This window comes from Nerophis ophidion, linkage group LG09 (genome assembly GCF_033978795.1).
Source record: "Nerophis ophidion isolate RoL-2023_Sa linkage group LG09, RoL_Noph_v1.0, whole genome shotgun sequence".
Taxonomy (NCBI): domain Eukaryota; kingdom Metazoa; phylum Chordata; class Actinopteri; order Syngnathiformes; family Syngnathidae; genus Nerophis; species Nerophis ophidion.
The window spans coordinates 64,717,777-64,738,072 of NC_084619.1; the positions used below are offsets into that span (position 1 = coordinate 64,717,777).

The 20,296-nt window shown below is 39.0% G+C and overlaps 1 protein-coding gene across 5 annotated transcripts in view; it reads right to left on the bottom strand.

The window, feature by feature from the left end:
- The window catches only part of ebf3b (EBF transcription factor 3b), a 275,369-nt gene that overhangs the window by 79,462 nt on the left and 175,611 nt on the right, over nucleotides 1-20,296 (bottom strand). For 3 of the 5 annotated variants that reach the window (XM_061911568.1, XM_061911564.1, XM_061911566.1), the window contains exons 9-10: nucleotides 5,712-5,845; nucleotides 5,517-5,643 (exon numbers count right to left, since the gene is read on the bottom strand). In XM_061911568.1, coding sequence (XP_061767552.1) covers nucleotides 5,517-5,643; nucleotides 5,712-5,845 — 261 coding nt within the window. The remainder of the gene's footprint in view (nucleotides 1-5,516; nucleotides 5,644-5,711; nucleotides 5,846-20,296) is intronic. The other 2 variants (XM_061911565.1, XM_061911567.1) reach the window with 1 other exon arrangement.

Genomic DNA, 20,296 nt, shown 5'->3' on the forward strand with positions numbered 1-20,296 from the left:
CTGCCCTGGGGCAGACCGGAAGCGTGACCACCAAACATTCATTCACATGCATACACCCGTGTGCGCAAGATGGGTGAATTAATTAACGGCCGTGACTAGGACGGCAGGAACTGGAATCGAACCTGGAACCCTCGAGCTGCTGGCACGGCCGCTCTCTCATCTGCGCCAAGATGTCTCGTGTTATCCGATTATGTGTCATTACAGCATGTCTATAAAACGCTTTAGTTTATTTTTTTTAGAAGGCTAAATCACTAATCCTCGCCTCCTTGGCGACAAATAAAGTATGTTTTACAAGTATCATTATCACTGGAGGATGAGGAATAGCTAAACATGCTTCACTACACATGGTAGGAGGATACAACAGCTCACCAGCGGGTGGGTGTCCCCTTTATTTAGAAAAGTACCGAAAATCATTTGAAATAATTGTGGTACCGGTACAAAAATATTGGTACCAAGACAACCCTAAGTTCAAGACTTATAGTCAAAAATTACGGCGTGTGTCACCTTTGTTTATAAAAGTATCGAAAAGTACCGAAAAGTATTTTAAATAATTGTGGTACCGGTACCAAAATATTGGTACCAGGACAAGTTCAAGACTCACGGTGTGTGTCCCATTTATTTGCAAAACCCCGTTTCCATATGAGTTGGGGAATTGTGTTTGATGTAAATATAAACGGAATACAATGATTTGCAAATCCTTTTCAACCCATATTCAGTTGAATATGCTACAAAGACAACATATTTGATGTTCAAACTGATAAACATTGTTTTTTTGTGCAAATAGTCATTAACTTTAGAATTTGATGCCAGCAACACGTGACAAAGAAGTTGGGAAAGGTGGCAATAAATACTGATAAAGTTGAGGAATGCTCATAAACACTAATTTGGAACATTCCACAGGTGTGCAGGCTAATTGGGAATAGGTGGGTGCCATGATTGTGTATAAAAACAGCTTCCCAAAAAATGCTCAGTCTTTCACAAGAAAGGATGGGGCGAGGTACACCCCTTTGTCCACAACTGCGTGAGCAAATAGTCAAACAGTTTAAGAACGTTTCTCAAAGTGCAATTGAAAGAAATTTAGGGATTTCAACATCCACGCTCCATAATATCATCAAAAGGTTCAGAGAATCTGAGGAAATCACTCCACGCAAGCGGCAGGCCGTAAACCAACATTGAATGACCGTGACCTTTGATCCCTCAAACGGCACTGTATCAAAACCGACATCAATCTCAAAAGGATATCACCACATGGGCTCAGGAACACTTCAGAAAACCACTGTCACTAAATACAGTTGGTCGCTACATCTGTAAGTGCAAGTTAAAGCTCTACTATGCAAAGCGAAAGCCATTTATCAACAACATCCAGAAACGCCGCCGGTTTCTCTGGGCCCGAGATCATCCAAGATGGACTGATGCAAAGTGGAAAAGTGTTCTGTGGTCTGACGAGTCCACTTTTCAAATTTTTGGGGGGAAATATTCGACATTGTGTCATCGAAGCAAACCATCCAGACTGTTATCGACGCAAAGTTGAAAAGCCAGCATGTGTGATGGTATGGGGGTGCATTAGTGCCCAAGGCATGGGTAACTTACACATCTGTGAAGGCACCATTAATGCTGAAAGGTACATACAGGTTTTGGAGCAACATATGCTGCCATCTAAGCGCCGTCTTTTTCATGGACGCCCCTGCTTATTTCAGCAAGACAATGCCAAGCCACATTCAGCACGTGTTACAACAGCGTGGCTTCGTAAAAAAAGAGTGTGGGTACTATCCTGGCCCGCCTGCAGTCCAGAACTGTCTCCCATGGAAAATGTGTAGCGCATTATGAAGCCCGGACTGTTGAACGACTGAAGCTCTACATCATGGGTGTCAAACTCTAGCCCCCGTGTAATTTTATTTGGCCCTTGAGGCAATATCAATTTAACATTAGAGCTGGCCCGCCGACGGTGCCGCTGTAACACCACATTCACCGCTAACCCTCCCAATTTTCCCGGGAGACTCCCAAAGTTCGGTGCCCCTCCTGAAAATCAACCATTCTCCCGAATTTCTACCAAATTCCACCCGGACAACAATATTGGGGGCGTGCCTTTAAGGCATTCCCTTTAGCGTTCCCTATAACCCGTCATCACGTCTGCTTTTCCAGCGTGCCGAACCCAGTCACATTAATATTTGCGGCTTTTACACACACACACAAGTGAATGCAAAGCATACTTGGTCAACAGCCATACAGGTCACACTGAGGGTGGCCGTATAAAAACAACTTTAACACTGTTAGAAATATGCGCCACACTGTGCACCCACACCAAACAATAATGACAAACACATTTCAGGAGAACAAATTGTATTTAATATACCATTGATGATTTTTTTGTTTGTTTTTTGAAAGTTGATTTTGCACTACTAAGTTATGTGTTATAAATAAATAAAATAAATGGGTTGTACTTGTACAGCGCTTTTCTACCTTCAATGTACTCAAAGCGCGTTGACACTACTTCCACATTTACCCATTCACACACACATTCACTCACTGATGGAGGGAGCTGCCATGCAAGGCGTCAACCAGCACCCATCAGGAGCAAGGGTGAAGTGTCTTGCTCAGGACACAACGGACGTGACGATGTTGGTACTAGGTGGGATTTGAACCAGGGACCCTCGGGTTGTGGACAGCCACTCTCCCACTGCGCCACGCCGTATAGCAAATTAGTGTAGCAAACTGAGCAGTAATGAACTTTTTATCCATGCACATTCTCTTGCTACTTCAAGGCTTCAGTGTTTGATTCATTTATTATTATTATTTTATTTTATATTGTATTATTAGCCTGTGGGAAAAAAAAATATTTTGATCTTTACCTCAGAACGCTGCAAACAGAAAAGAGGCATTCCATCCATCCATCCATTTTCTACCGCTTATTCCCTTTCGGGGTCGCGGGGGGCGCTGGCGCCTATCTCAGCTACAATCGGGCGGAACATTTTTATTAAAATTGTATTTGATATGCCATTGATTTTTTTTATTAGTAGTATTTGAAACTGGATTTTGCATGTCATTATAAAGTTATATAAGCCTTGCTTGCTCAATATTCAATGCAAAACTCATTTGCGTCCCTATTAAAGGTTAATTTGTTCAACTTTGGCCCGCGGCTTAGTTCAGTTTTAAATTTTGGCCCACTCTTTATTTGACTTTGACACCCCTGCTCTACGTAGAACAAGAATGGGAAATAATTCCACTTTCAAAGCTTCAACAATTAGTTTCCTCAGTTCCCAAACGTTTATTGAGTGTTGTTAAAAGAAAAGGTGGTGAACATGCCCTTTCCCAACTACTTTGGCACGTGTCGCAGCCATGAAATTCTAAGTTAATTATTATTATTTGCAAAAAAGAAATAAAGTTTATGAGTTCGAACATCAAATATCTTGTCTTTGTAGCGCATTCAACTGAATATGGGTTGAAAAGGATTTGCAAATCATTGTATTCCGTTTATATTTACATCTAACACAGTTTACAAGACCGTCACTCAATGGATTCGTCGTTACAAAAAGAAAAACCCCATATCTGCCCTGGAATTTGGCGTTTTCTCCCGGACCCCTCGTGAAAATTTCAAGGACCTCCGTTTACGACGTCCTCTTATAATCCCGCTAACTAACAATCAAACGGCGCTGGGCGCAACCCGACAAACACTTGATGTGAACGGGTGACATAAAAAAAATTTAAAAAAACGTGGCTGCTCCCTAACGAGCGGAGGGCGACAAGAACATAACCCCCCCGCAGTCATCCAGCAGAGAGCTCTCTCTGTCTCCTATCAATCCACATAAAGACCACGGGCAGACTGAGTCATCCTGACAGCTTGAGTTTAACAGAGCTCGGCAGCAACCTTGTACAACAGAAGGTCAGGGGGGGGGGGGATCGGGTTGCACTTGTGGAAGACCCCCCCACCCCTCACCCCCCTCAGCCTTTTCCTCTAAAACAGTGCAGATCTTGCACATTTTTTTTTTTTTTTTTACATTCAGCCGGGGCCTAGACCAGGGTTAGAGAACCTATGGCTTTCGAGCCAGATGTGGCTCTTTTGAAGACCGCATCTGGCTCTCATATATGTTGCTTAACACGATAAGTAATGAATAATTCCGTTGGTTTTAAAAATAACGTTCAAAGTATATAATAGTCTCATGCATTTTAATCCATCCGCCTGTTCAAGAAATCGCATTAATGGTCGAAAGTATTTTATTTATTATCGGTTAGCTTCAGAATACCGTATTTCCTTGAATTACGGTATTCTGATGGTATGCGCCTGCCTAGAATTACTGCCGGGTCAAACCCGTTTCGTAAAATATATAGCGCGTGCCTAGCATTACCGCCAACTCAGGATTAACGCGGGGTCAAACACGTTTCGCAAAATATTATTTTTATTAGCGCATGTCTAAAATTTCCGCCGGGTCAAACTCGTTTTGCAAAATAATTAGCATATGCCTAGAATTTCCACCGGGTCAAACTCGTCACGTCGCCTGTCATCATTTTCAAAATGGAGGAGGCTGATTTCAATCATTTGAAATCGCATAAAGGGAAGAAGATTAAGAGCTATTCAGTAGGATTTAAAGTCCAAGCTATTGAATATGCTAAAAAGAACAGTAAGCAGCTATGTTTTGTTAATATACCGTAGCTGCGTGTGTAAAATATGAGTTATTAAATGACTCCCGCCTCCTGGCGGTAGAGGGCGTTAGTGATCCTTCTTACGACTACTCGGCTGCAGAAGAAGTGACAACAAGCAGCAAGAGTGAGCAGCGATCGTTTATTTTTTCCTCTCGCTTGCACTTTTAACATGGAGGATTACATATCTAAAATAAAACAGTTTTCTAAACTGGACTTTCAATCGAAGCAGGAGGTAATAAAGGAAGATCTCCATCGAGACAGAGAGACTTTTAAAACTGAAGTAAGATAAGGAAGACTTCTATAAACAAGTTATCGATGCTTTTGATCAGAAGGAGCTGCGCATGGACTTCATTTATAAGTAAAAGTAAGACCGTAATTACGTTTTTTTTATTAAATGTGCTTTTCATGATGGTATCCTTACATCACACTCAAATTTATAAGCGCAAGCCTAAATTTACCGCATGCCTTTGGTAAGCGCCGGAGTGAGAAGAGGTTTTAAATTGATTAGTGCCCCAGCGGCAATTCAAGGAAATACGGTAGTAATGTTATTAAAAAGAATAAGAGATGTATGCATTTAGTTGTTGTAATCTGGGAAAGTCCAAATGACAGAGGAGGCGTAGAATTCTCTCGTCAGAGCGAGGGACGACATTGTACAAGGGTACAGGTCTACAGGTTTCTCCTCATTAAGCTAAATTGAATCCGGTCTCTGTTTAATTCCTTGCTTCTTGTCTTGTTTAATAAATGTCATCAGTTTTTTAACCTGACAGTTGTATTCGGTGTTAAAAATAGGATACGGCTCTCACATTTTAAAATATTTAGCCAAAAAGGTTCCCGAGCCCTGGCCTAGACCTTGGCTAGGAAAGGGTTTTCGGACTCACCGGTGTAGACAAATCTCCCAGGGGCGCCTTTGCAGAACTGCTTGGACTTGTAGGACAGCGTGACTTCCACCACGCCGGGGATGTGCCGAGGCGGAGTCTGGACTCGGATGGCGTGGGGCGTGATCAGCTGGATCAGAGAGGAGATGATGAGCCCTGCTGGGGAAATAGTCCTTTGTTTGTTTTTTGTCAGCGTACCTCGCTCCAGACGAGCATGGTGCCGAACACCACTTGTAGGCCGTCGAAGAAGTTGTCGCCGATGATGATGACGGTGGCGCCGCCGGTGGTCCATCCCTCGCTGGGGCTGATAGCCTTGATGCACGGGGTGGCTGCTTGTACGAGACAAAAGGGGAGGAGCAAGTTCAGCACCCGGGCTTCCACACCGCCTGACCAGTCCACTTACATGGGCAAATGTTTGGACTCAAGGGGGCCACATTGAGAGAGAAAAATGTATATGTGTGTGTCAATGTTATATACACAATAATCTGTAAAAGTGAATTAGTGAAGTGAATTATATTTTATATAGCGCTTTTCTCTAGTCACTCAAAGTGCTTTACATAGTGAAACCCAATATCTAAGTTACATTTAAACCAGTGTGGGTGGCACTGGGAGCAGGTGGGTAAAGTGTCTTGCCCAAGGACACAACGGCAGTGACTAGGATGGCGGAAGCGGGAATCGAACCTGCAACCCTCAAGTTGCTGGCACGGCCACTCTACCAACCGAGCTATACCGCTGTACAGTAAGTGTGTTTGGGTCCCCTTTTTTCACAGGAACACTAATACCAAAAGTCACAATGTCCAATAGAGTTGTAAAAACGTTATGACGGACCACTTAAAAAAAAAACGGAATTAAATTTTACAAGTTTTTTTACTAAATGGGACACCTAAAATGTACACGAAAATAAAGAAAGCGGGATTTACAATTTTAACTATGAACAATAAAACACTGAATATTAACAACAAATGAACATCGTTCCTCTTTTACGTCTCGGACCAGCTTTTTGATACTGAAGTGAATCATATTTATATGTGACTCTGAACGCTTTTACATAGTTAAACCCAATATCGAAGTTACATTTAAAGGAGTTTGGGTGGCACTGGGGGCAGTTGGGTGAAGCGTCTTGCCCAAGGACACGACGGAAGTGACTAGGATGGCGGACCCGGGGATCGAACCTTGAACCCTCAAGTTGCTGGCATAGCCGCTCTTCCAACCGAGTTGTACCGCCCCTACAGATCTAAAAACGTTATGACAGAAAACCTCCCAAAAAAAACGGAATGCAATTTTACGTGTTTTTTACTGAAAGGGACACCCAGAATGTACATGAAAATAAAGAAAATGGGATTTACAATATTAACTATGAACAATAAAACACTGAATATTAACAACATATGAACGTCGCTCCTCTTTTACGTGGGATTTACAATTTTAACTATGGACAATAAAACACTGAATATTAAAAAAAATATGAAAGATGCTCCTCTTTTACTACTTATTTTTTCTCTTTGATGTGCCTGAATGAGTAGCAGCACATCACAGAAGCTACTTTGACTTCCTACATTTTACTTTATTTTCGGTATTATTCTCAACTTTTACTACTAAGTCCTTCATACCGACAACCATCAGACTGTATCATGCATATATTCCTTTTGAATGTACTTACATGTAAAATAGACTTTATTTATATTATTCACTTGTGAATAATACTGTATAATAGACTGTATTTATATTATTCACATGTGAATAATGCTGTGTAATAGACTGTATTTATGGTATTCACATGTGAAAATTGCTGTATAATATACTGTATTTATGTTATTCACATGTGAATATTGCTGTATAATAGACTGTATTTATGTTATTCACATGTGAATAATGCTGTATTGACATTATTCACATGTGCATAATGTTGTATAATAGACTGTATTTATGTTATTCACATGTGAATAATGCTGTATAATAGACTGTATTTATATTATTCACATGTGAATAATGCTTTATAATAGACTGCATTTATGTTATTCACATGTGAATAATGCTGTATAATAGACTTTATTTATGTTATTCACATGTATAGACTGTATTTATATTATTCACATGTGAATAATGTTGTATAATAGACTGTATTCATATTATTCACATGTGAATAATGCTGTATAATAGACTATGTTTATATTATTCACGTGTGAATAATGCTGTATAATCGACTGTATTTATGTTATTCACATGTGAATAATGCTGTATAATCGACTGTATTTATGTTATTCACATGTGAATAATGCTGTATAATAGACTGTATTTATATTATTCACATGTGAATAATGCTGTATAATAGACTGTATTTATATTATTCACATGTGAATAATGCTGTATAATAGACTATATTTATATTATTCACATGTGAATAATGCTGTATAATGGACTGTATTTATATTATTCACATGTAAAAAAAATACCTAAGTGTTTATTGTCTATTGTGAGCGAACTTCTCAGACCATTTCCTCCATGGACATATTTTGCAGTCAAGCAAAACACAACAAAAATGTGCCAAACGGAAAAATATGAATGCAAAGGGTAATAAACACCTACAATATGTTATATTATCACTTTTATGCAGACATTTGTTGAAAAAAATTTGCTTCCACATCTGTTGTTGACACATTTCAACCATTGAAACACTTTCTGTAGTTCAAGACTTACTAAAAGAGACTTAGACTTGTTAAAAAAAATGATGTAAAATCTTAACGGGCCGCATGTATTTTGCTTAGGGCTGACATAACCTCACAAAGACATTTCATGGAGATTGCCGGGAGGAGGAGGATGGGAGTGGGGGGGTTATATGATGGATGTGTCCTTTAAGGCGCGGGAATCCAAATCATTTATCAGCGCGGCGGCGTGGTGTAGTTAAGCGGACCCTTCACACGGTTGACTCCACAAAGGCTAAACGCGGAGCCAAATGATTTGATGTTGCAAACGACGTGTCAGGGCAAATGTAGCCATCCCCATTGATTAGCCGCGCTACAGTAAGAACTCAAAGTTGGAGGCCCCCCCTCCACCCGCAACCCCCTGTCGTAAATTAGCGGGTGGAAGTGGGAATGACAAGCGCAAGCTTTGCCGCTTCATGTTGTTTCATTACCTTTTGTTCTGCACGCGCGCTGCTTTGGGCTCCCATCGACGTGGACGGCTCATGAATTATTCACCGCGCTCCGTGTTTCTAAACAATGTCATCCCTTTCATTTTGTTTACAAACAATTACCGGCCGGGGTATCAAGGAAATGTTGGGGAAATGCTGGCAGTGTTTACACATCAACCATAATGCTGCAGACCAGGTGGTCAAACACTTTGTACCAAACTGCATAGGAAATCTAGCACTTTTATTCCTGACCCACACCACAAGTCTCCATAACGTTTGGTGGGACTTATTTCTGTAGTTTTCTTCAACGTCTTGCTCGCTAGCGAATAAACGGCCGTGGAAATAACCAGGTCACTACATGGAGAACAACAATATTTATATTTTTATCAATGTAGGATTGCAGTTTTTTCCTTTTTTCTTCCAAATGTTGTGTTTTTTTTCCTTCACCAAAGCCCCAAAAAGTTGTATTGGATTTATTTTTATATTTTACCCATAATAACGATAGCTAACAAATTTATTTCAGCTCCGGGGCCACATGGAGGAAAATTTTGTTCCCGAGTGGGCCGGACGGGTAAAATCTCGGCATGATAACATAAAACTAAAGACAACTTCAGAATGTTTTCTTTTTCTGATTTTTTTTGTATTGATATTTTACCCATTATCCCGATAGCTAACATCCAAACCTGGGGTGTCAAACACTTTACCCACCTGCTCCCAGTGCCACCCACACTGCTTTAAATGTAACTTAGATATTGGGTTTCACTATGTAAAGTGCTTTGAGTCACTAGAGAAAAGGCGCTATATAAATATAATTCACTTCACTTTAATTGGGCATCCAAAAGGTTCCTGCTCATTAAAGTGTTAAAAAATAAATTTTACCTTTTTTTTACTGTTTACTTTTAACACAATAATCTCGAGATTACCTTCAGATCTAGCCGTCAATTATAAGTGTGGTTTGTTTTTTGTTTGTTCGTTTTAGGCCCTTCTTTAAAAAAAAAAAACAGCTCAGTTTTTTATATGCAACATTTTCCCCAAAAATATCTCAATGTGGAAAATTTAACGAGCCTTGAATAGGTCGATAATTCATAATGACGTTGATTTTGATTCATTATTATTTTTTTAAGAAAGAAACTGCATGGCAGCTTTGTGTTATTAGAGTAAACATTGGAACATTTTCTTGTTACATTACACCCCTCTGCTCCTTTATATCACTTTAAAAATTTTCAATCGCATTTTTAAAATGTGCCATGGGGCCGTAAAAAAATGACCTGCGGGCCGCAAATGGCCCCCGGGCCGCACTTTGGACACCCATGTCCTAGAACGTTGTGGTTTTTCCTCCGCCCCGAGCCCTTTTTAGAACTTATTTCAATATCTTCCCTCACAATCCTGCCAACAAACACACAAACGGCCATGGAAAAAAAAACAAAAAACACACATAACTGCTTAGTTGTACACAACAATGTTTCAAAATAAAACCCGGATCTCCCCTTAATATCCGCCTTTGCGTCCTTCGCCCGAGCCCCGCACCTCCATAAACTTTTATGGAACTAATCCTGCTAACAAACACACCAACGGCCATGAAAATGACTAATTAGTCACTAGCTGGAGAACAACAGTCTTTGTGTTTTAATCAGCCCCTAATTGCACATAGAATTGCAGTTTGTTCCTATTAAAAAAAATGATGTCTTTTCTTTCTTTGTGGGAAGGCCCACACCTCCAAAAACGTTCACGGAATTAATATTGATATTTTTACCCTTAGTCCTGATAGCTGACATCTAGATCAGGGGTGTCAAACTCATTTTAGATCGGGGGCCACATGGAAAAAAAAATCTACTCCCAAGTGGGCCGAACAGGTAAAATCATGGCACGATAACTTAAAAATAAAGACAACTTCAGACTGCTTTTTTTTTTTGTTTAAAAATAGAACAAGCACATTCTGAAAATGTGTCACGTCTAAGGGATCATGTTTTGTTTTGGTCATGTTCGGTTTGGTTTTTTTGACTTCCTTGTTTGTTTTGTTACCATAGCAATTCATTAGTTTTCACCTTGTCCTCATGTCTCACACCGGTTTGCACTAACCACCTGTATTATTTAAACCTGTAGTTGCCAGGTGGTCCGCCTGGCGACTTTACCTCAACTTCCTTCATGCCATGCCATGCCTGTTTTATCATTCTGTCCATGCCACATAAGTTTATTATGTCACAGTTATTGAGTTTTGTTTTTGTTTTGTCCCTAGTCATGCCATATTGCTAGTTTTTGTTTCATAGCCAAGTTTTGTACTTCCACCCTCGTGCGCGCCTTTTGTTTGCTTCCTTTGTTTGTAGTTTGTTAGTAAAATAAATAAATATGTACCTTCATTCACGCCTTGCTCGTGCCAACTTTCCTTTGCATCGGAAAAACAATCCTCGCCCAAGTCCAAGTCGTGATAAAATGTACAAATCATAATGTTGTTGGGTTTTTGTTTCACTTACATGCTGTGGTCAATTATATTATATCTTTATTTGTCATTATTTATACTTATGAGAAAATGTTCACCAGTCAACTTATTGGTGTTCATTTTCAATCAGTGGAGATAAAACAAGATTATATAAAAATCAAATTACAGGATGATATTTATGTAGTTTGATCATTTTCCTTGACTGGTGCACAAACATCATGTGGTTTATTTATTTTTACATATGTAGTATAATTTACAAAGATACAAAGAATTGCTATTGCGACATCTAGTGGACACATTTAGAACAGCAGTTTTTTTCATTCAAACATTTCCACAAATTTTTATAAACTCAACCCGCGGTTTGGAGAAAACCTGTTTGTGGGCCGTATGTTTGGCACCCCTGATCTAGATGGTGAATTGTACTGTTTCTTCATTGAAACAAACAGTTTTCTACTTTACCCTTTTGATTGATTGATTGATTGAAACTTTTATTAGTAGATTGCACGGTTCAGTACATATTCCGTACAATTGACCACTAAATGGTAACACCAGAATAAGTTTTTCAACTTGTTTAAGTCGGGGTCCACGTTAATCAATTCATGGTACCCAAGCTCAACACCTCCAAAAACATTCCATCCATCCATTTACTACCGCTTGTCCCTCATAATCCAGCTAAACAAACAACCAAACGGTCATGAAAACAACTACATGACGACTTTGTTGAGCCCAAAAATGTTTGATTTGAACCTGCACCCAATTGTACGATGAATTGTGCAGATTCTTCCTTCTAAAAAACCCAAATCTCCCCTAAATATCCTTTACCCAAACCCCACATCCCCGAAAAGTTATTTTAATAGCAGTACCCCTTATCCTGCTAACTAACAAACAGACATGGAATAAACGAAATAGGAACCGGACAGAGAACCACAATTTCTAGATTTAATCAGCACCAAATTACAATAGAAAGCCAGTTTTCCCTTAGAATGTTTTGTTTTCTTACATCACTGAAACACAAGTTTCATGGAATCTATTATGATATTGTTCCCCATAATCCTGATAGCTAACACTGAAACAGCATTAAGCACAGTTTCTTCACTAAAAGATTCAAATTTGACTTAGAATGTTGTGATTTTGTCCTTTGCCCAAACCCTACACCTACACAAAGTTTCTTGGTACTTATTCCAATACTTTCCCTCAGAATCCCGCTAACTAACAACCAAACGGCCATGGAAATAACCAGATAGTCACTAAACAAGACAGCAACAATCCGACATTTTCATTAGCACCAAATTGTACATTCAATTGCACCGTTTCTTTGTTAAAAGATCCAGATTTCACCAGGAATATTGCGTTTTCTTTGTTCGCTCCAACTGCCACACCTCCAAAAAGTTTATTGGAATTTATTTCAATAGTTTCCCTCATTATCCAGCTAACTAAGAACCAAACGGCCATGAAAACAACAACATAACTGCTTCGTTGGACGCAACAATATTAGATATTACTTGTCACCCAATTGTACATAGAATTTCCCAGTTTCTTCCTTTAAAATAACATCCGAATCTCCCCCAATATTCGCCTTTTTGTCCTTCGCCCAAACCCTACACCTACAAAAGGTTTCTTGGAATTTATTTCAATATCTTCCCTTACAATACCTGCTAACTAACAACCAAACGGCCATGAAAACAACAACATAACTGCTTTGTTGTACACAACAATATTTGATTTTACTTGTCACCCGATTGTATGTAGAATAGCCCAGTTTCTTCCTTAAAAAAATAACATCCGAATCTCCCCTAGATATTCGCCTTTTCGTTCTTTGCCCAAGCCCCTCCCCTACAAAAGTTTTTATGGAACCTTTTTCAATATTTTCCCACATAATCCTGCTAACTAACAACCAAACAGCCATGAAAAAAACAACATAACTGCTTTGTTGAACGCAACAATGTTTAATTTAAATTGACGCCCAATTGTACGTAGAATTGCGCAGTATTTTCCTTTATAAATAAAATCCGACTCTGCCCTAGTTATTTGCCTTTTCGTTCTTTGCCCAAACCCTACAACTAAAAAAAGTTTATTGGAACTTTTTTCAACAGTTTCCCGCAAAATCCTACTAACTAACAACCAAACGGCCATGAAAACAACAACATAATTGCTTCGTTGTTGGCAACAATGTTTAATTCGAATCGACTCCCAACTGTGCGCAGTATTTTCCTTTACAAATAAAATCAGAATCTCTCGTAGATATTGGCCTTTTCATTCTTCCCCTGAGCACATCCCCTACAAAAGTTTTTATGGAACTTGTTTCAATAATTTCCCTCACAATCCCGCTAACTAACAACCAAACAGCCATGGAAACAACAACATAACTGCTTCGTTGTATGCAACAATGTTTAATTTGAATAGACTCCCAACTGTACGTAGAATTGGGCAGTATTTTCCTTTACAAATAAAATCAGAATCTCTCGTAGATATTGGCCTTTTCATTCTTCCCCCGAGCACATCCCCTACAAAAGTTTTTATGGAACTTATTTCAATAATTTCCCTCACAATCCCGCTAACTAACAACCAAACGGCCATGAAAACAACAATATAACTGCTTCGTTGTACACAACGATATTCCTTTAAAATACAATCAGAATCTCCCCTAATATTTGGCTTTTTGTCCTTCGCCCAAACCTTACACCTCCAAAAAGTATCTTGGAACTTACTTCAAAAGTTTCCCTCACAATCCTGCAAACAAACAACCAAACGGCCATGAAAACAATTACGTAACTGCTTTGTTGTACGCAACAATGTTTAATTTGAATCGACACCCAACTGTACATACAATTGCCCAGTATTATCCTGTACAAATAAAATCAGAATCTCCCCTAAATATTTGCCTTTTCGTTCTTCGCCCATGACCCTCCCCTCCAAAAAGTTTCTTGGAACTTACTTCAATATTTTCCCTTACAATCCTGCAAACTAACGACCAAACGGCCATGCAAACAACAACATAACTGATTTGTTGAACGCAACAATATTTAATTTAAATTGACACCCTATTGTACATTAAAATTGCTTAGTTTCTTCCTTTAAATACAATCCAAATCTCCCCTAGATATTCGCCTTTTCGTTCTTCGCCCGAGCCCATCCCCCTACAAAAGTTTTTATGGAACTTATTTCAATACTTTCCCTCACAATCCTGCTAACAAACAACCAAACGGCCATGAAAACAACAACATAACTGCTTCCTTAAACGCTTTTTTTTTTTTTACTTGAAACGCCACCCAATTGTATGTAGAATTGCCCAGTTTTTTCCTTTAAAATAAAATCCAAATCTCCCTTAGATATTCACCTTTTTGTTCTTCGCCCGAGCCCCTTCCCTACAAGTTTGTATGGAATTTATTTCAATAGTTTCCCTCATAATCTTGCTAACTAACAACCAAACGACCATGAAAACGATAACATAACTGCTTTGTTGTACGCAACAATGTTTAATTGGAATTGACACCCAATTGTAGGTTAAATTGCTCAGTTTCTTCATGTAAATAAAATCCAAATCTCCCCTATAAATTCACTTTTTCGTTCTTCGCCCAAGCCCATCCCCTACAAAACTTTTTATGGAACTTATTTCAATAGTTTCCCTTATAATCCTGCTAACTAAAGACCAAACGACCATGAAAACGATAACATAACTGCTTTGTTGTACGCAACAATGTTTAATTTGAATCGACACCCAATTGTACGTTAAATTGCTCAGTTTCTTCCTTTAAAACAAAATCCAAATCTCCCCTAGATTTTCGCCTTTTCGTTCTTCGCCCAAGCCCATCCCCTACAAAAGTTTTTATGGAACCTATTTCTATAGTTTCCCTCACAATCTTGCTAACTAACAACCAAATGACCATGAAAACAACAACATAACTGCTTCCTTGAACGCAACAACCTATAATTGTACTTGTCACTTATTTATACATAGAATTGCGCAGTATTTTCCTCTATAAATAAAATCTGAATCTCCCCTAGATATTCGCCTTTTCGTTCTTCGCCCAAGCCCATCCCCTACAAAAGTTTTTATGGAACTTATTTCAATAGTTTCCCTCACAATCTTGCTAACTTACAACCAAACGGCCATGAAAACAACAACATAACTGCTTCCTTGAACGCAACAACCTATAATTGTACTTGTCACCTATTTACACATAGAATTGCGCAGTATTTTCCTTTAAGAATAAAATCCGAATCTCCCCGAGTTATTTGCCTTTTTGTTCTTCGTCCAAACCCATCCCCTTCAAAAGTTTTTATGGAACTTATTTCAATAGTTTCCCTCACAATTTTGCTAACTAACAACCAAACGGCCATGAAAACAACAACATAAATGCTTCCTTGAACGCAACAACCTATAATTGTACTTGTCACCTATTTATACATAGAATTGCGCAGTATTTTCCTTTATAAATAAAATCCGAATCTCCCCGAGTTATTTGCCTTTTTGTTCTTCGCCCAAGCCCATCCCCTTCAAAAGTTTTTATGGAACTTATTTCAATAGTTTTCCTCACAATCCCGCTAACTAACAACCAAACGGCCATGAAAACAACAACATAACTGCTTCCTTGAACGCAACAGCCTATAATTTTACTTGTCACCTATTTATACATAGAATTGCGAAGTATTTTCCTTTATACATAAAATCAGAATCTCCCCGAGTTATTTGCCTTTTTGTTCTTCGCCCAAGCCCATCCCCTACAAAAGTTTTTATGGAACTTATTTCAATAGTTTCCCTCACAATTTTGCTAACTAACAACCAAACGGCCATGAAAACAACAACATAAATGCTTCCTTGAACGCAACAACCTATAATTGTACTTGTCACTTATTTATACATAGAATTGCGAAGTATTTTCCTTTATGAATAAAATCCGAATCTCCCCGAGTTATTTGCCTTTTCGTTCTTCGCCCAAGCCCATCCCCTGCAAAAGTTTTTATGGAACTTATTTTAATAGTTTCCCTCACAATCTTGCTAACTTAACAACCAAACGGCCATGAAAACAACAACATAAATGCTTCCTTGAACGCAACAACCTATAATTGTACTTGTCACCTATTTATACATAGAATTGCGAAGTATTTTCCTTTATAAATAAAATCCGAATCTCCCCTAGATATTCGCCTTTTCGTTCTTTGCCCAAGCCCATCCCCTACAAAAGTTTTTATGGAACTTATTTCAGTTGTTTCCCTCACAATCCTGCTAACTAACAACAAAACGGCCATGAAAACAACAACATAACTGCTTCCTTGAACGCAACAACCTATAATTTTACTTGTCACCTATTTATACATAGAATTGCGCAGTATTTTCCTTTATGAATAAAATCCGAATCTCCCCTAGATATTCGCCTTTTCGTTCTTCGCCCGAGCCCATCCCCGACAAAAGTTTTTATGGAACTTATTTCAATAGTTTCCCTCACAATCCTGCTAACTAATAACCAAACGGGCATGAAAACAACAACATAACTGCTTCCTTGAACGCAACAACCTATAATTGTACTTGTCACCTATTTATACATAGAATTGCGCTGTATTTTCCTTTATAAATAAAATCCGAATCTTCCCTAGATATTCGCCTTTTCGTTCTTTGCCCAAGCCCATCCCCTTCAAAAGTTTTTATGGAACCTATTTCAATAGTTTCCCTCACAATCTTGCTAACTAACAACCAAACGGCCATGAAAACAACAACATAACTGCTTCCTTGAACGCAACAACCTATAATTTTACTTGTCACCTATTTATACATAGAATTGCGCAGTATCTTCCTTTATAAATAAAATTTGAATCTCCCCTAGATATTCGCCTTTTCGTTCTTTGCCCAAGCCCATCCCCTTCAAAAGTTTTTATGGAACTTATTTCAATAGTTTCCCTCACAATTTTGCTAACTAACAACCAAACGACCATGAAAACAACAACATAACTGCTTCCTTGAACGCAACAACCTATAATTGTACTTGTCACCTATTTACACATAGAATTGCGCAGTATTTTCCTTTATGAATAAAATCCGAATCTCCCCGAGTTATTTGCCTTTTCGTTCTTCGCCCAAGCCCCGCCCTTCCAAAATGTGTTACGGAACTTATTTCAAAAGCATTCCTCATAATCGGCCGTAAAAGTACAAAACGATGCTTCTTTTTTACGTATCATTTTTCCTTATGAGGAATGCCGATCTGTTCGTTTTCTTCCTTCGCCCAGGAGGCGCGGGAATTAGTCAAGAACGGCGGCCGTTAAAGCGCAAGCGACAAGCGCAAGCGTCGCCGCCTCATGTTGTTCCATCACCTTACGTCGCGTCATAACGTCGGCGCCTCATGAATTATTCACGCCGATTCTTCTCTCCTCCTGTTTTTTCCTGATCGATCGGCTCCATTTGGTCTTGTTTATCATCACAATGCTTTTCATCCACCGTGCCTCGCGCGACTCGCCGTACGTCAGCCGCTCCGACTTGTTATTATAATCTAATTTGAGTGATCCGGCGCCTTCACGTCCGCCGCCCTTTGATGCATTACCTTAATATGGCGCCGGGTGTTTACCGCGGAAAAAAGCGTGACAGCTATCCATAAAGCAGCCGCGTCAGATTTAATCTATTTCCATCAATATCTTTGGGAAAATACGATAAATTCCTCTTCTTTTTTCTTGCCGGGCTTCTAAACCTCCATTATCCTTTCCATCCAGTGAGTAAATCACAGTCTGTATGGATCACCTCCGACAAGACATCTCCCTTTGTTTGCCTTGCTGTTGGGCCTGCTCGGGTCATGTTTGCTGTCTCTCCCTGCCCATAAGGTGCACACACACACACACACACACACACACACACACACACCGGTACTACAGGGAATGTGACTTTAACAGGCGATGTTGACTCCATGCTAATCGCCTCGTACAGATTTTCATTTGTGAGGCCTGGAGGAGTGACATTTGCTTTCCTTAATTGCGAAGCGGAGCATCTCAAAGAGGACCGACCCTCTGCGGGCGCGCCCCCCGCCCCCACTTCACGCACCCCCCGCCCCCTCTAAGGGCCTGACCTTCATCAGTGCGGACGATTACAGCAAATAATTCAGCCTTCAAAATTACTGTAAACAAATTGACTTTGGGGACGGGAGAGAGAGCGAGGAGGGAGGTAAGGGGGGGTGGGGGGGGGCATTATGACGGTGACTGTGACTGTTCTGGGGGCAGCTGCAGTCTGAAACACACACACACACACACTCTTGTATTTCAGACATTCTGGGGACCTCTGAAAAATGCCTACCTCTTTAGGACCACCCTTTCTATATATATAAATATTTGTATTAACAACATTAATAATATATACATTCTATGCAAACATAGAAAAAGGTAAGCTTTTAGTTATAAATATTTGTATTTTTTGTTTGTAATTGGCTTCCTCCCACTTCCAAAGACATGCACCTGGGGATAGGTTGATTGGCAACACTAAATTGGCCCTAGTGTGTGAATGTGAGTGTGAATGTTGTCTGTCTATCTGTGTTGGCCCTGCGATGAGGTGGCGACTTGTCCAGGGTGTACCCCGCCTTCCGCCCGATTGTAGCTGAGATAGGCGCCAGCGCCCCCCGCGACCCCAAAAGGGAATAAGCGGTAGGAAATGGATAGATGGATGGGTTTGTAATTAGTTTTTAATCTTCATTATTTACTTTCAGTCTGTCTCTATATACATATTTTATTTATTTATTTATTTTAAACTAATTTTGGCCAAAGGTTGCACATTTCAATTTGTTACATACTTGTTATTACATATGTTGGCCAGAGGGGGAGCACTTTTAAAACCGATACACGGTCAATTTGACAAATCCCTCCTTCTTCCCAAATGTTGATATAATTCACCACCAGGGGTGCAAATGAGACATTCTCTTTAAGATGGAATGGATTTCCATAATGTGACCATGATTTATGTCCTATCTTGTTCACACCTCCTCATATGGAAGCTACTTTTCCTTCCCGATGTCTCAAGAAGGGTATAAATACAAGAACACACACACTTAACAAAAACACTTTCTTGTAGTTCTTACCTTCTTGGGACCTCCAAAAAACGCCTACCTCTTTCGGACCACCTTTTCTAGATATATAAAGATTTGTATTTACAACATTAATGATATATACATACTATGCAAATATTAAAAAAGTAAGCTATTGGTATTTTTTTTATTTTTTGTCTGTAATAGGTTTTTAATCTTCATTATGTACTTCAAGTTATTACAGTATGCCTTTATATATATATATATATATATATTATTATTTTTTATTTTTTATTAATTTTGGCCAAAAGTGGCGCATTTCAATTTCTTACACACACTTGTTATTTCATATGTTGACCAGAGGTGAAGCACTTCAAATTTTTTACACACACTAACTTGTTCACACCTCCTCATACGGAAGATACTTTTCCTTCATCATGTCTCAAGAAGGGTAGAAATACAAGAACACACACTCGCAAACAAACACACATTTTTGTATTTCGTACCTTCTTGAGACCTCTGAAAAATGCCTACCTCTTTAGGACCACCCTACATATATACAGTATATATATATATATATATATTTTTTTTTTTTTCTAATTAATTTCAATTTCTTACACACACTTGATATCACATATGTTGGCCAGAGGGGGAGCCCTTCAAATTCTTACACACACTATCTTGTTCACCGGTCCTCATATGGAAGCTACTTTTCCTTGTCAATGTATCAAGAAAGGTAGAAATACAAGAACACACACTCTCAAATAAACACAAATTCTTGTATTTCGTACTTTCTTGAGACTTCCGAAAAACGCCTACTTCTTTAGGACCACCCTACATATATATATATATTTTTTCAAATTAATTTCAATTTCTTACACACACGTGTTACTATATATGATGGCCAGAGAGGGAGCCCTTCAATTTTTTTACATACACTATCTAGTTCACCGGTCCTCATATGTACAGAACTTTTCCTTGTCGATGTCTCAAGAAGGGTAGAAATACAAGAACACATACTCTCAAACAAACACGAATTCTTGTATTTCGTACCTTCTGGAGACCTCCGAAAAACGCCTACCTCTATAGGCCCACCCTAGATATTTATTCTATTTTTAATTTTTTTTTAATTAATTTCAATTTCTTACACACACTTGTTATTACATATGATGGCCAGTGGAGCACTTCAAGTTTTTCACACACACACTAACTTGTTCGCCGG